At 41.6% G+C, this 12,874-nt stretch overlaps 1 protein-coding gene across 1 annotated transcript in view; it reads left to right on the top strand.

Annotated features, from left to right (window-relative positions):
* Positions 1-12,874, top strand: part of Tpst1 (tyrosylprotein sulfotransferase 1) — a 47,299-nt gene that overhangs the window by 16,808 nt on the left and 17,617 nt on the right. The window contains exon 2 of the mRNA XM_013033182.1: positions 7,167-8,112. Within this exon, the coding sequence (XP_012888636.1) occupies positions 7,268-8,112 (845 nt within the window). The 5' untranslated portion in view covers positions 7,167-7,267. The remainder of the gene's footprint in view (positions 1-7,166; positions 8,113-12,874) is intronic.

Genomic DNA, 12,874 nt, shown 5'->3' with positions numbered 1-12,874 from the left:
GAAGAGCTGAGGGACAGCGCCCAGGCCCAGAGTTCAGGCCCCATTACTGGACCCCCCCCCAAAAAAAAAAAAAAGAGTCTCATGGACTTTCCTGCCTGGGCTGGCTTTGAACCGTGATCCTCAGATCTCAGCCTCCTGAGTAGCTAGGATTACAGGCTTGAGCCACCAGAGCCTGGCTCACCTTAACTTTTGACTGGTGACTATTTTATATCTCTGATTTCAGAGAGGTTTTTGCAAAAGGTAGGCACTCTGCCACTTAATCTACACCTCTTAAATTATTAAGGTAATTTTTGAAGTTGAATCAGTTTTCATCTATTGAATTTTGATAGGAATCAGAAGTTGGCAAGTTAATGTAATTTTACTGTGGATAATGCAAAACATTACTTGGTGCCCAGTGGCTCATGCCTGTAATTCTAGCTGGAGGCTGAGATTTGAGGATTATGGTTTAAAGCCAGCCCTGGCAGGAAAGTCCTTGAGACTCTTATCTCCAATAAAGGACCAGAAAACTGAAAGTGGCGCTGTGGCTCAAGTGGTTGAATGCTCATCTTGAGCTTAAGAGCTCAGGGACAGCTCCCAGGCCCAGAGTTCAAGACCTATGACTGACAAAACAAAACATTGCCCAAACTGTGTGCATTTCAGAATGATTTCTTTCCTATATAATGAATGTGGTTATGCAACTCTATGAAACAAAGGAAGTATACTAGGCTTCATCCCTCTATAACTAACATGAAATTAGACTTCACTATAAATACTTCTCTTTGTTTCACTGAGTTTAGTTTGCTTTGTTCAGATTTAAATGATTTTTTCCATTTCACTTAAGTATTCATAAGAGAAAATGAGACCATTTTTCTGTAATAGTTTGTCTTCCAATCTCAGCAAAACTTATTACTCACTTTATGTCTTCTGCCACCACTGAAACTGTCATGACTAAATAATGTTCAATCAGAACATTATTAATCAGAGATTTAAGATCACAGCTTCCTGGCCTTGGTCTTCTCTCTACATGATTTTCATGAGAACCTTCCATGTTTTCCCTCAAATTTCTCCATTGAAATTTTTTTGAAAATTACAGTAAAATACTATTTTATACATAGTTCTGTGACATTCGTTGTTGTTGGTGGTTTTGGGGCTTGAACTCAGGGCCTGCATGCTGTCCCTGAGCTTTTTGTTGTTGTTGTTGGTCATGGGGCCTGAACTCTGTGGGCCTGGGCACTGTTCCTCAGCTCTTCAGCTCAAGGCTAGTGCTCTACCACTTGAGCCACAGCACCACTTCCAGCCTTTTCTGCTTATGTGGTTGAGGACTCGATCCTAGGGCCTCATGCTTGCAAGGCATGCACTCTACTACTGAGTCATCTTCCCAGCCCCTCCCTGAGCTTTTTTTTTTTTTAATTTTTTATTGTAAAGATAATATACAGAGGGTTACAGTTACATGAGCAAGGTAATGAGTACACTTCCTATTGAGCATTGTTACCCCCTCCATTGTTTTCCCCCTATCATACCATCCCTTCCCTCCCTACTTTCCCCAGGTTCTTTTTTTTTTTAATTGTGATTAAGTGATTACATGATTTCCCAAATTTCACAGTATTGTGGAATAATGATGTTCATTTAAAGTCACAAGTTCATTCTAACTTTCCTGGAGCAAATTGTCTATCACAGTCTATAACATATAACGGTGTTCACATGTTATACACCATACGTGTGATCAGCAGCATGGGGATATTTAGTAGTGGTTTGACCAGATGAGTGGGAGTTCTTTGTTTCTTAAGTCTTGTTAGTTTTGTTGTATCACCTAACATTTTGGATTTAGCATCCACTTATCAGGGAGACATTGTACCTTTTGTCTCTTTGCTCTTGGCTTACCTCGCTCAACATGATTCCTTCTAGCTCCATCCATTTCCCTGCAAATGCCATTATTTTATCATTTCTAATGGCTGCATAATATTCCATTGTGTATAGATAGCACAATTTTTGGATCCATTCATCTGTGGTGGGGCATCTGGGTTGTTTCCATATCCTAGCTATTGTGAACAGTGCTGCAATAAACATGGAGGTGCACGTGTCCTTGTATATTGGTTCCTGTTGTTCAGGGTAGATGCCTAGAAGTGGTATGACTGGGTCGTAAGGGAGGTCAATATTTAGCTTTCTAAGGACCCTCCAGACTGCTTTCCAAAGTGGTTGTATAAGTGTACATTCCCACCAGCAGTGTAATAGGGTTCCTCTTTTTCCACATCCCCTCCAGCATTTGTCGTTGGCTGATTTGTGGATGTGGGCCATTCTGACTGGGGTAAGGTGGTATCTCAGGGTTGTCTTTATTTGCATTTCCTTCACCACCAGGGATGATGAACATTTCCTCATGTGTTTCTTTGCCATTTTTATTTCTTCATCTGAGAAGTCCCTCTTTAATTCCCTTGCCCATTTAGTAATTGGTTTGTTAGGTTTGGGAGGGATTAGTTTCTTGAGTTCCCTGTGTATATACTGGATATTAACCCCTTGTCTGATAGATTGCTGGTAAATATTTTTTCCCAATTAGTTGGTTGTCTTTCTAGCTTGGTTGCGATAGCTTTAGCTGTGCAGAAGCTTTTTGTTTTAAGGTAGTCCCATTTGTCGAATCTCTCTCCAATTTGTTGTGACCCTGGGACTCTGTTCAGGAAGTTCCTTCCTGTGCCTATTAGTTCAAGTGTCTCTCCTACTCTGTCCTGCAGTAGTTTCAGAGATTCAGGTTTAATGTTAAGGTCTTTAATCCATTTTGAATTGATGTTGGTGCATGGTGATGGGCTGGGGTCCACTTTTAGTTTTCTGCATGTGGCCGCCCAGTTTTCCCAGCACCAGTGGTTGAAGAGGCTGTGTTTCTTCCATTGAATGTCTTTGGCTCCTTTGTTGAATATCAGCTGGCTGTAGGCCTGTGGATTTATTTCTGGATCTTCTATTCTGTTCCATTGGTCTTCGGGTCTGTTTTTGTGCCAGTACCATGCTGTCTTTGTTATTATAGCTCTGTAGTAGAGTTTGAAGTTTGGCATGGATATCCCTCCCATGTTGTCCTTATTCCCTAGTATTGTTTTGGCTATTCTAGGTCTTTTGTTGTTCCATATGAATTTTTGGACTGAGAATCATTCTTTTTATGTAGAATAATTTTACATTAGATGATTATGCTACACTTTGTCCATTTTAAAGTTGAGAAACAGCCAGGCTCATACTTGTAATCCTAGCTACTTAGGAGGCTGAGAGCTGTGGTTCAGGGTCTGAAGCCAGCCCAGGCAGGCAGGAAAACCCATGAGATGCTTTTTTGTGTGTGTGTGTGTCAGTTGTGGGTCTTGAATTCAGGACCTGGGCACTGTCTCTGAGCCTCTTTGTGCTCAAGGCTAGCACTCTACCAATTAAGCCACAGCGACACTTCCATTTCCCATGAGACTCTTAATCTCCAATGAACTACTCAGAAAAAGCCAGAAATAGCACTGTGGCTCAAGTGGTAGCGTGTTGGCCTTGAGTAAAATGAAGCTCAGTGACAGTGCCCAGGCTCTGAGTTAAAGTCCTAGGAGCAGTGTGCATGCATGCGCGCGCGCACACACACACACACAGGCACACAGAGTTGAATAACTTTTTTTTGCCAGTCCTGGGGCTTGAACTGTCTGAGCCTGAGCACTGTCCCTGAGCTTCTTTTGCTCAAGGGCTAGCACTCTACCACTTGAGTAACAGTGTCACCCCTGGCCTTTTCTGTGTATGTGGTACTGAGGAATTGAACCCAGGGCTTCATGTGTACTAGGCAAGCACACTACCTCTAAGCCACATTCCCAGCCTCTTTTTTTTTTTTTGTCAGTGAAGGGGCTTGAACTCTGGGCCTGGGTGCTTTCCCTCAGCTATTCAGCTCAATGTGAGTGCTCTATCACTTGATCCACAGTGCTACTTCTGGTTTTCTGGTGGTTAATTAGAGATAAGAGTCTAATGGATTTTCCTGCCAGGGCTGGCTTTGAACCTCAGTCCTCAAATCTCAGCCTCCTGAGTAGCTGGGATTACAGATGTGAGCCACCAGCATGGCACTTTTTGTTATTTCTGTGTTTTGGCTATGAATAAGGATTCTGTGAACATTGGTACATTTAATTCTCAGGCAGAATTGCTTGAACACAGATAACTTTAACATTGTCTTTGGGGGAACTGAGATTTTGTGCTTTGCTAGCACAGTTAGGACTACACTCCTTTATGAATAGTGTCTCTTTCTCCCTCTCTCCCTTTCCTTTCCCCCTCCTTCTCCCTCCCTCACAGAGGAAAAACAGTACAGATGTTTAATATCTTAGAGACATAAAATGCCATCTCTTTTGGCCTTTTGGTCTCCATATTCTTTTTTTTTTTTTTTTTTTTGCTGGTTGTGGGGCCTGAACTCTGGGCCCTGGCACTGTCCCTTAGCTCTTCAGCTCAAGACTAGCACTCTACCACTGAGCCACAGCGCCACTTCTGGCATTTTCTGCTTATGTGGTGCTGAGGAATCAAACCCAGGGCCTCATGCATGCAAGGCAAGCACTCTACCACTGAGCCACCTTCCCAGCCCCTGGTCTCCATATTCTTTTGGAAGTGTTCAGAATAATATGGGGTCTGTTTACATTTGTTTTCATTAAGACATAGACCCTCAGCTCTATAGATACATTTTTCTTTCCCAGTTTAGGAAATGTGTGAACATTTGTTTTGATACTTACAGTGTTAGTTTGGTACTTATAGTGTTATTATTTTGGAGTTAAATCTTAATTCTGTTTCCTATTTTTTTCTTCCTGCCCACTACTGTGGAATATTGTGGGCTGATCCCCTAAGTGTGCTTTGCACATGATATTTACAGCTTTGTATTAGACATTTCAAATCTATATCGTTACCAGGTATCTTAATTAAAGCTCTTTTTTTTTGTTTTGATTTTTTTTGATCAGTCCTGGGACTTGAACTCAGGGCCTGAGCCCTTTATCTGAGCTTTTTGCTGAAGGATAGTGCTCTACTACTTGAGCCACAGAGTCACTTCTGGCTTTTTCTTTGTATGTGGTACTGAGGAATCAAACCCAGGGTTTCATGCATGATAGTCATGCACTCTGCCACTAAGCCACATTCCCAGCCCTCTTTTTTTTTTTTTAAAGTCTATTTAGGCCACTTTTCTCAGCTTATTCTTTGTAATGCTTGATTAAAGCTTCATATAATGCCTGGGACAATAATATGTGCTCACACATATCAGATGGATTGAATATGAATATGAATATGAATATGAAACAAAACCCAGATCTTATTTGATGTATACTATTGAGGCCATTAAAATATTTTTCTATTAATGTATTCTGTCTTAAAAACATCTGTTGTGAGGTGTGATGTATATACCATGAAAGTCACCCATTGTAAGAATACAATTTGGTGTTTATTAGATTTTATAATGAGTTGTGTAACTCGAACAGCAGCCTCGCTTTAGAACACTTTTAGTTGTTACTGATGTTGCTTTGTGCCTGTTTGCAGCTAAGTCTTCACTTATACACCCTGTTTTCCTTCTCTGTAAGTTTGCCTTGTGTGACTATTTCATATGAATGTCTGTTGACATTACTGTATGTATATATACATGCATACACAGATACTTCTTTTTTATTTTTATTTATTTAATTTTTAATTTTTATTTATTTTTTATTGTGAAAATACTGTACAGAGGGGTTACAATTACATGGGCAAGATAATGAGTACATTTCTTATCAAGCATTGTAACCTCCTCCTTTGTTTCCCCTTCCCATCCCTTCCCATCCTCCCCCCGCCCAGATACTTCTTTTTTAAAATAATTTTATTATTAAGGTATTATACAGAGGGGTTACCATTTCATAAGTCAGGTAATGCATGCATTTCTTCTATTTCCCCCCACCCCCCAGTCCTAGGGACTGAACTCTGGGCCTGGGCGCTGTCCCTCAGCTAAGGATAGCGCTCTACCACTTGAGCCACCTTCCCAGCCCCTTCTCTGAGAATTTTACAACTCCATTTCATCATGTCCTTTGTCCCTTCTGAGGCCCTGAGCATATTTATTGTCATTGTATATCTGTCCAGAAGACTTTCTTTTCTTTTTCCTTTCCTTTTCGTTTCTTTTCTTTTTGTCGGTCGTGGGGACTGAACTCTTGGCCTGGGTGCTGTCTCTCAACTCTTCAGCTCTAGGCTAGCGCTCTACCACTTGAGCCACAGCACCACTTCCAGCTTTTTCTGCTTATGTGGTGCTGAAGAATCAAACCCAGGGCTTCATGCATGCAAAGGCAAGCACTGTACCACTGAGCCATCTTCCTAGCCCCAAAGACTTTGCTTTCTTTCTTTCTTTTTTGGGTCCGGTTGTGGGGCCTGAACTCTGGGCTTAGGCGCTGTCCCTCAGCTCTTCAGCTCAAGGCTAGCGCTCTACCACTTGAGCCACAGCACCACTTCTGGCTTTTTTTCTTTTTGCTTATGTGGTGTTGAGGAGTCGAACCTAGGACCTCATGCATGCAAGGCAAGCGCTCTACCACTGAGCCACCTTCCCAGCCCAGACTTTGTTTTCTGAGAGCAGCAGTCACTGTAATGCTGTCCTTTTATTTTTATTTTTACTTTTTTGGTAGTACTGAGGTTTTAAACTCCAGGCTTCACATTTACTAGACAGGTACTTTATAGCTTGAACCATGCTTCCAGCATTTTTTGCTCTAATTATTTTTGAGATAGGGTCGTACTTCATGCCCAGGCTGGTCTAGCTGGATCTTCCTCCTATTTATTCTTCTGTAGCTGGGATGACAGGTATGTGTCACTGCACCTACCCTTTTATTGGTTGAGATCTTTCTTCTCTATGCATTGACCAGTTTTGAATTACCTCCAATAATAGTGCACACACAGGAGAATTAAAGTGGCTATAAAGCTAAAAAAAAAAATCTGTTTGTCGGCCTGGTATGGTAGTGCACTCCTTTAATCCTCATCATGGGGAGGTTAAGGCAGGATTATGACAAGTTCAAGACTAGCCTTGGTTACAGAGCAAGCACTTGTACTAAAACTGCAAAAAAAAAAGTGTTTTTCTGATTATATATGACATACTTTGTATGTACTGTGTTCTAGGACTATTAGGGTTTCAGCTTCTGTCTAGGTAAAATGCAAATGTGTTAACTGATGGCTAATTTACAAGCAATCATGTAATCAAATAGCTTTCTTTTTCCTACTAGATGTTGACCATCTTTCTGAAGTAGAAGCTCCATGGCCTGAACATCTCTTGAAAATTACTTTGAGCAAAATATCTGTTTGTTAACAAGATAACCACATCAAGATGGTTGGAAAACTGAAGCAGAACTTACTACTGGCATGTCTGGTAATTAGTTCTGTGACAGTGTTCTACTTGGGCCAGCATGCCATGGAATGCCATCATCGCATAGAAGAACGTAGCCAGCCAGTCAAATTGGAGAGTATAAAGACTTCTATGCAAACTGGCCTGGACATCAAAGCCAACAAAACCTTTGCCTATCACAAGGATATGCCTTTAATATTTATTGGAGGTGTGCCTCGGAGTGGAACCACACTCATGAGGGCCATGTTAGATGCACACCCTGACATTCGCTGTGGAGAGGAAACCAGGGTCATTCCTCGAATCCTGGCCCTGAAGCAGATGTGGTCACGGTCCAGCAAAGAGAAGATCCGCTTGGATGAGGCTGGTGTCACCGATGATGTGTTGGATTCTGCCATGCAAGCCTTTTTATTAGAAATCATTGTTAAGCATGGAGAGCCAGCCCCTTATTTATGTAATAAAGATCCCTTTGCCCTGAAATCCCTAACTTACCTTGCTAGGTTATTCCCCAATGCCAAGTTTCTCTTGATGGTCCGAGATGGTCGGGCATCAGTACACTCAATGATTTCTCGGAAAGTGACCATAGCTGGATTTGACCTGAACAGCTACAGGGACTGTTTGACCAAGTGGAACCGTGCCATAGAGACCATGTATAACCAGTGTGTGGAGGTCGGTTACCAGAAATGCATGATGGTTCACTACGAACAACTTGTCCTACATCCTGAGCGGTGGATGAGAACACTCTTAAAGTTCCTCCACATCCCATGGAACCACTCAGTGTTGCACCATGAAGAGATGATTGGGAAAGCCGGGGGAGTGTCTCTGTCAAAGTGAGTTCAGGCTACACTTTTACTTATACCTTGTATTCACCTACCATCATGTATATGTGTGCATGCATATGGATTTTCTGGCCCACATAACTTCATTGGTGTGGGGTTTTTGTTAGTTCTCTACCAGTTCATTATATCCTTACCAGTTGAGCCACACCTCTACTTTTGATATTTTGCTGGTTAATTGGAGATGAGTTTCTGAATTTTGCTGGGTTTGTACCTTGATCGCATAGCTAGAATAATGGATGTGAACCACTGGGGTGCCAGGCTTAGACTTGCATTTTAACTATCACTCTCCATCAGAGTGAGAACTGACACATGAGAGGCACTTATTCCTTGTAAGAGGACTCTAGGCACTTCTAGGCACCTCCCACCAGGCCCTACCCTTCCAACACGGATAGACTGGGAAACAAATTTCAGCACCAAAACCACATCCTAACCATAACAGCCTCCTTTACTAAACATACTGTGGGAAACAAGCATAAGAAGACAGACATTCTTGAGCAAAGGAGAGGTATTACTGCCTCATGCAGTTTTTTTTTTTTTTTTGCCAATCTTGGGGCTTGAACTCAGGGCCTACATGCTATCTCCGAGCTTCTTTGTGCTCAAGGCTAGCACTCTACCACTTGAGCCACAGCTCTACTTCTGGCTTTTTCTGTGTAGTTTATTGGAGGTAAGAGTGTCATGGACATTTCTGCCTTCAAACTGTGATCCTCAGATCTCAGCCTCCTGAGTAGCTAGGATTACAGCCCTAAGCCACTGGTGCCTGGCTTCCCACGCAATTCTTAAGCCAGCCAAGAGATAGAAGCAACTTGATGAGGGTTCAAGGCCTTGGGATTACACTCTGGTCTCAACCCTTCTAGCTCTGTTCTGCTTGAGTCATTCTTTTTTCATGAAAAGCATTTGCAGCTGTGTGTTTTTATCAGCCTGCTTCCTGCCAATAGAAATTTTGGAATCCAGTTGTCTCTTTTCATTTTGTACTATTTCTTTTTCAGTCCAACCTGACAGTATGGTTAACCATGTGATCTTTTCAGAGTTGCTCCCATTATGTAATAATAGTCACACCTGCAAATCTCAGATAAAGCCCTTTTTGGTTGAGGGACAGTGTCTTAAGTTCCCTCTAGAGGCTCTTTTTAATTAAGAGGCTGTGGGAGGCAGACCCTTACCTTAAAGGACCCTTGTATGACTGGATTACCACAGATTTTTAAAAAATGATTTGTTACTAATGTAACACATTAATTAATTTCCTAATGTTGATTTACCTCTGAGGTTTTAGGGAAAAAAATTTGATGATAATTTATCATGTTACTAGTGGGTTTTGATTTGATATACTTTTTCTTTTTTCATTGCCATACTATGGCTTGAACCAGGGCCTGGGTTTTTGTTTTTGTTTTTTTTTTAATTGTGAAAATACTGTACTGAGGGGTTACAATTACTTGGGCAAGATAATGGATACATTTCTTATCAAGCATTGTAGCCGCCTCCTTTGTTTCCCCTTCCCAACCCCCCCCCCCCCCCCGCCATCCCCCGAAGGGCCTGGGTTTTATCCCTTAGCTTTTTCCTCTTAGGGAGAGCCATAGCTCCACTTCTGGCTTTTTATTGGTTAAGTGGAGATAAAAGTCTCTTGGATTTGTCTGCCTAGGCTGGTTTTGAACCACAATTCTCAAGTTTCAGACTTTTGGTAGCTAGGATTACAGGTGTGAGCCACAAGTGCACAGCTGATAGGGGTTTTGGGGGTAGGCAGAGGCGAAGAAGTCCTGGAACTTGTACTCAGAGCTTGGGTGCTATCTCTGAGCTTCTTTTGCTTAAGGCTAATGCTCTAGGACTTGAGCCACAGCTCTCCTTGCAGCTTTTTTTTTGTAGTTTAATAGAGATAGGAGACTCAAAGACTTTTTTGCCCAGGCTGGCTTCAAACTGATTCTCAAATCTCAGACTCTTGAGTAGCTAGGATTACAAGTGTAGCTAGGATTACAGGTGTGTGTGAGCCATTAGCTCCAGGCTTGCTATACTTGATTTAGGATTCGACTGTTTCACTTATCTGTAATCATTTTTTTTCCTACAAAGATCAATTTCTTTTTATGTATTGTACACATACTCCTACACATTACTCAGAGTTTTTTACTCCTATTTGGTGGATCTTTTGATTGTTTCTCCTTCTCACTTTTGGATCACATTTTCCTAGTTCTCTGGGTTGGAGTATTTTTTTTCTTTTTGGTCAGGCATGGGGCTTGAACTCTGGGCCCCGGCACTGTCCCTTAGCTCTTCAGCTCAAGGCTAGCACTCTGTCACTTGAGCCACTTCCGGTTTCTGGTGGTTTACTGAAGATAACAGTTTCATGGGGGACTGGGAAGGTGGCTCAGTGGTAGAGTGCTTGCCTTGCATGCATAAGGCCCTGGGTTCAATTCCTTAGCACCACATAAGCAGAAAAAGCCGGAAGTGGCGCTGTGGCTCAAGTGGTAGAGTGCTAGCCTTGAGCTGAATTGCTGAGGGACAGTGCCCAGGCCCAGAGTTCAGGCCCCACAACAGACAAAAAAGAAAAAAGAGTTTCACGGACTTTCCTGCCCAGGCTGGCTTTGAACCACGATCTTCAGATCTCAGCCTCCTGAGTAGCTAGGGTTACAGGCGTGAGCCACCAGCGCCCGGCCAGTTGGAACATTTTCATGAAGAAATACATCCCTGCCTCTTCTATTTCATTTCTCAGGATTGCCATTAATATAGGAAAGACATGATAATTCTTGACTCTGTCTTCATTTGCCACCTGTCAACATAATTGATTGCTTTCCTAAGAGATGAACTCAAGAAGTTTGTATCCATTACAATTAGCTTTTATTCTTTTTCCTCAGATTGGAGATGAACTCCAGGCCTCATGTCTACCAGAAAGCTCATACCTCTAGGCTTTTTAGGAGGATCAGCAGGATCTTAATTTTCTTCTTTTACAGAATTATAGCAGCATGTTACCACACCCAGCAGTAATATTATTGAGTTTAGACTTTCCCATTCTACCTACTAGAAACTTCTGCAGAACTTTGCTGTGACCCTAGTAGTGTCTACTCAAATTCTTGTTATCTGGTGTAACAAGGTATTAATAGCTTGGATCAGCAGTTATTTCTTCAAGATGCATGAGTTTCTTTTAGCAGGATGTAGAATTTTAAGACCTCTTCTAGCTCATATGTGTTCAATAGTTATGAGCCTTTCTCATAGCTATTGGACATAGCTATATGTGGATATATATGTGTGTGTATGTGAGCTTGTGTCTGTATGTGATTCTTCAGTTTATACTGATACATTCAATTCAATTTTTGCAAAATTTATATCTTTTTTTTTTTTTTTTTTTTGCCAGTCATGGTGCCTGAAATCTGGGCCTGGGCTCAGCTCTTTAGCTCAAGGCTAGTGCTCTACCACTTGAGCCACAGAGCCACTTCCAGTTTTCTAGTGGTTTATTGGAGATAAGATAGTCTCACAGAGTTTCCAGCCTGGGCTGGCTTTGAACCACAATCCTCGGATCTCAGCCTCCTGAGTAGCTAGGGTTACTGGCACCTGGCTTCCAAGTCTATTTTTAATTGAAAAACATGTGGGCTGCCTAATTAAGGTTGAATGGCTTCTTGTCCTGCTCACTCAGGGCTGGGAGATGATGAAATCCCAGTTTAATAAGTCCTTGGCCTCCTTGGTCCTTGGAGAGTGTTTTCCTCAAAACTGTGAACTTCAGCCAAGAATTTGTTAATTCTACCTTTTGTGTTTCTTTCCCTCTGCTATCCTTATAATCATATGCCCAGAAATGTTAATATTATTTGGGGAATTCATTGAAATTATTTCTTAAACATCTACCCTAAGATCTTTTTAATTTAAATTTATTCCATTTTTATTATAAAGGTGATGAACATTGTGTTGCACATTTTCAGTATGCAATACAGTGCTGTTAACTCCAGTCCTCAAAGATCGCCAAACTCATCAACCTGGGTAAGGGCAAGCTTATGCCCTTTGACCTATCCCTCCCGATTTCTTCCCTACATTCCTGGAAATCAATCTGCATCTTGTTTCTGTGTGTGTGGCTTCTTCTGGGTAACTCACAAACTAGAGCTGTGGAGTATTTTCCTGTAGATTGTGGCTTTATTTATTTAAAAGTGCCTGCCAGGATCAGGCCATGTTCTTGCTAATAGCAGTATCTCCTTTTTAAATTCTGAATAATATTCCCTTATATATGTATGCCACTTTTTTTTATTGAACAAGTTATTTATTTACAAATTTCGTCTCTGTGGTCAATGACTTCCTAAAAGTGATGTCTAAAAACCCTGTGGGTTCCCTCCCCCCAGATCCAGTACAACTAATGCCACAGTTTTATTACCCATTCACACTTAGGTTTTTACAAGTATTTAATAAGTTGTAGATATCTTAAAACACATGCTGTGGATTGTAGAGCCTAAACACTTGCTCTCTAGTCTTTCCAGAAACAGTTGGCACTCTCTCTAGCAGTTTCTTTAGAAAGTGCCCATGGGAACAATCTTCCTTGCGATGTAATTTTGATTAAAAAAACAAAACAAAAAACAGCTGATCTGTATTCTTTATCCTTGAAAGGTGTTTTGCTAGATATAAAATTATTTTCGAGCCGGGTGCTGGTGGCTCACGCCTGTAATCCTAGCTACTCAGGAGACTGAGATCTGAGGATCGCAGTTCAAAGCCAGCCTGGGCAGGAAAGTCCGTGAGACTCTTATCTCCAATAAACCACTAGAAAACCGGAAATGGCGCTGTGGCTCAAGTGGTAGAG

Source organism: Dipodomys ordii, unplaced genomic scaffold, assembly GCF_000151885.1.
Source record: "Dipodomys ordii isolate 6190 unplaced genomic scaffold, Dord_2.0 Scaffold164, whole genome shotgun sequence".
NCBI lineage: Eukaryota > Metazoa > Chordata > Mammalia > Rodentia > Heteromyidae > Dipodomys > Dipodomys ordii.
This window is presented reverse-complemented; position numbering and strand designations above follow the sequence as displayed.